Source organism: Branchiostoma floridae, chromosome 7 (genome assembly GCF_000003815.2).
Source record: "Branchiostoma floridae strain S238N-H82 chromosome 7, Bfl_VNyyK, whole genome shotgun sequence".
In the NCBI taxonomy this organism is placed as follows: domain Eukaryota; kingdom Metazoa; phylum Chordata; class Leptocardii; order Amphioxiformes; family Branchiostomatidae; genus Branchiostoma; species Branchiostoma floridae.
In genome coordinates, this window is record NC_049985.1 from 18,520,231 (window position 1) to 18,523,537 (window position 3,307).

The 3,307-nt window shown below is 43.4% G+C and overlaps 1 protein-coding gene across 2 annotated transcripts in view; it reads left to right on the forward strand.

Moving 5' to 3' along the window:
• The first annotated feature begins 241 nt into the window (after nt 1–241).
• The window catches only part of LOC118419636, an 8,551-nt gene continuing 5,485 nt past the window's right edge, over nt 242–3,307 (forward strand). Inside the window, exons 1-2 of one of the 2 annotated variants that reach the window (XM_035826117.1) lie at nt 242–413; nt 647–1,369. In XM_035826117.1, coding sequence (XP_035682010.1) covers nt 259–413; nt 647–1,369 — 878 coding nt within the window. In that variant the 5' untranslated portion in view covers nt 242–258. The remainder of the gene's footprint in view (nt 414–646; nt 1,370–3,307) is intronic. The other variant, XM_035826118.1, reaches the window with a different exon arrangement.

Sequence of the window (3,307 nt, forward strand, 5' to 3'; positions counted from 1 at the left end):
AAAAAAAAGCGCCGGGTCCGGGAAAGGCAGGCACGCGTCATGCTGCGGTCACCTAGAGGATCCCCTATGCTCATTTCGGATATTTGTCGGTTGTACCCGTACGGGTACGACATTAGCTACAGTGCTTGTAAATTGTAGTCTGCACCGTACTATAGGTTTAGAGTCGTCGAACCACCTTACTTTGGGGTCCTTAACCATGTAAATCCCCATAGGCGAAAAACTGTGTTCTGAGACCTCAACCTGCTGACCTCAGACGACATGGCAGCCATTTTGGAACACCCCCTAGTCAGGGAGGATCCTGGGAGTTCTGAGGTCGTCAGGAATGTGGTACAGAAGGGGAATCCCGACCTGAAACCGAGGCTTGGGATGACGACAGAAATGGCTCTGATGTTTGTGTACTACGATACAGAGATGTATGTACTTACTTCTTCTCCTTATGGCTTTCTATGTCAGAGACTGTCTTTGTTATGTGGTCTAGCAATGCATATTTCCACCATCTCAGTCATGAAGATACATTCACCTTATACTGGAGCACATTGCTCCGAGGCAACTAGTAGAAGATGATATTTCATAGATGACATCAGTTGAAGAAACGTCTGAATTTTTGATCCAGTTTCATTGACGGTTTGCGGTGTATTTTATCCAGGACTGACTGTGACATGCTCTTCATGAACCCTCAGCAAGGGAAGTACATCAGCTGCAGCTACGATCCTAACATCCTCCGTCTTGCTAGAGGCGGCACAGTCACCAGTGATAACAACATCTACATCCTCGCTTGTGAGTCCGAGGAGTCTGATCGGTTGTTCCTGTTTCAGTACAGCCACGCAGAGAACGTGTGGGAACGTGTTGGTGTGTCCTCACCAACTGAGACACTGGCACTGGCTACTAATGGGGAGCGCTTCCACTATCTCCTTGTTGGAGTTGATCAGGTTTTGTACTACCTCGCCATAGAATGGACGTTAGGTAATACATATAACCTGTTGCGTATGGCAAAGTACAACCGGCACACGGACCAGTGGCAGGAGCGTTCACACCTGGAACTTAACAAAAGGTGTTGCCAAATGGTGGCATTGTCATGTGGTCCAAACTTGTATTTCTTCCCAATCAACCTAACTGAAGTTTATTGCTACATTCCAAGCCAGGACAGTTGGTGCAAACGGACCCCGCCAAGGATCAATACCTACATCTGCACAGCCGTTGCCATGGGAACAGAGATTTTCTGTACAGGCCGGGACCGTGACGTCACCCAGCTGATGGTGTACAACACGGTCTCAGACAGCTGGTACGAACTGTCAGGCTGGCCAAACCCTGAAGTCCTATCTCCTCATCTTTACGTTTTCCCCAGGCTTTTCGTACTAGAGAACCAGCTATCACCAGTCGGTTCAAATCCGGAAGTACATTTTCCGTTTTGATCGCAGCCAATGTTGAAATCCTATTTTTTCAACTTTTTTCTTCCAGGACATACATCAAAGTTTTACGTACCATTGGAAAGCTCATGTTATCCTGAGTATCAGGCTACTTTTTTTAGTGTCCTAACGTACAAATTTCTTGAGATATTTGACTTTAAAAATTGCTTTTCCCGCGGTCTGAACATAAGTTCCCGCAGGAAATTCTTGTTCCCGCGGGACTGAGCAGGTTGTTCCTTCGGGTTTCAAAGCTTACCCCGATTGCAGACCGCATACAATCAACACCATGAAAATCACTGAATTAATTAGAATCACACCTGGTTAGCTTGTGTAATTAGCACGTGTATGACCAATTCAGTATGTCTAGGAGAGGCCGACGGGATGAACAGGAAATCCTCGGGACCTGTCCCCCAACAGAAGCTGTTTTTTCTGCATCATGAGCTAGCTGACTCAAAAGAAGGCATTGCTTGACTTCAACGCTCAATATAGACATAACAAATGTCATCTTTGAAAGGATAGCACTATAGATGGTCCAATATATGTGTTTGTTTTGTTTTGTTTTGTTTTTTCAATCACACAAGACTTTGGCCATTACATTCTCTCTCCATGGTTTGTAACATAACATTGAGGTGCCTGAGTTGGCTCAGTTGGTGTACAGTTTTTCCTGACATCAGGGTGGAGATGTTGAGACAGTTTAATTTGCTTTGATTTTTATTAACCTTTAGCCCATTTGGGCTCATCTTCCAAGATTCAAAACAATCAACATGACTATACAACATACATTTTAAAAAATACAACAATCAACAATCAAAGTATTTACAATAGAGCACAGTGTCTCAGGTCAAAGGTCTTAGAGATACAATGTTTGAGATGGCTTGTCTAAAACTGGACAATGTGCAGTGACTTATTGTCAGATGGCAATGAGTCCCAGAGTATAATTGCTTTTTACAGGAAGGTACGTTTTATAATGTTTTAGGTTTGGGTAGTCGAAAGTTGTCAAATGGATACAGAAAATGTAGTGTTGTACATGTGGGATGAATTTAATTTAACTGGTCTGAAGGAATTGTACACATTTTGTGGTTCGTGGCTTGTGAGGGTTTTGAAGAACATTTAATCAGAGTAATTAAAGAGAATTTTTTGAAAAGCTTGTCAAAAAAAAAGGTTGAAAAGGTTGGACCTCTGCAGGTCTCCCTCACACATCTCTGAGAGGTGTGAGGAAAGGCGTGAAAGGCGTGAATAAATTTGTCATGATATGGACCGTTCGGGTCATGATATGGGCCGTTCGGTTCCATATAATGGATCGACGGTTTCACAGTCAGAAAGGATTTGGATTGATGATTATAAGGCACACTGCAATCCCCTTAGACTGTTGACTGTAAAACAGTCATTGCTTCTGCCCAGGGGTAGTATTAGACCAAGGAGGTTTGTTTATACCCAGCTGGGGGTATTAGACTTGAAAAGGCCATGACAACAAGCAATTTTGTCTCCTTTTTGCCTTTTAGTGACTGACTACAGTCATGTATATCATAATTTGTCTTATGTCGCCAATCCAAAGTTAGCAACAATAGCAACTGAGACAAAATCTGACAAAATAGAAAGCCCAACAAAATCGTCCATAAACTGCCAGAGCCATAACCTCTACTTGGAGAGTATGGATTTCTTAGTCTGTGTCTATTTGCTGGAAGTAGTAATATTCATGTCTGGTGGAGCACTGGTCAAATTCCGGTGTTTTGCAGTTAGAAGTGATGTGCTGCCCTGGGTGCCTCTAAAGACTCTGGGTCTGCATGGCGGGTTGTGACAACGAGTTATGCTGTCAGAATTCAGAAGAACACCCTACGTATTACTCTAAATCAACGAAGGCCATTATGATGAATCTGGTTGCCTCACTACGAATTACGTAG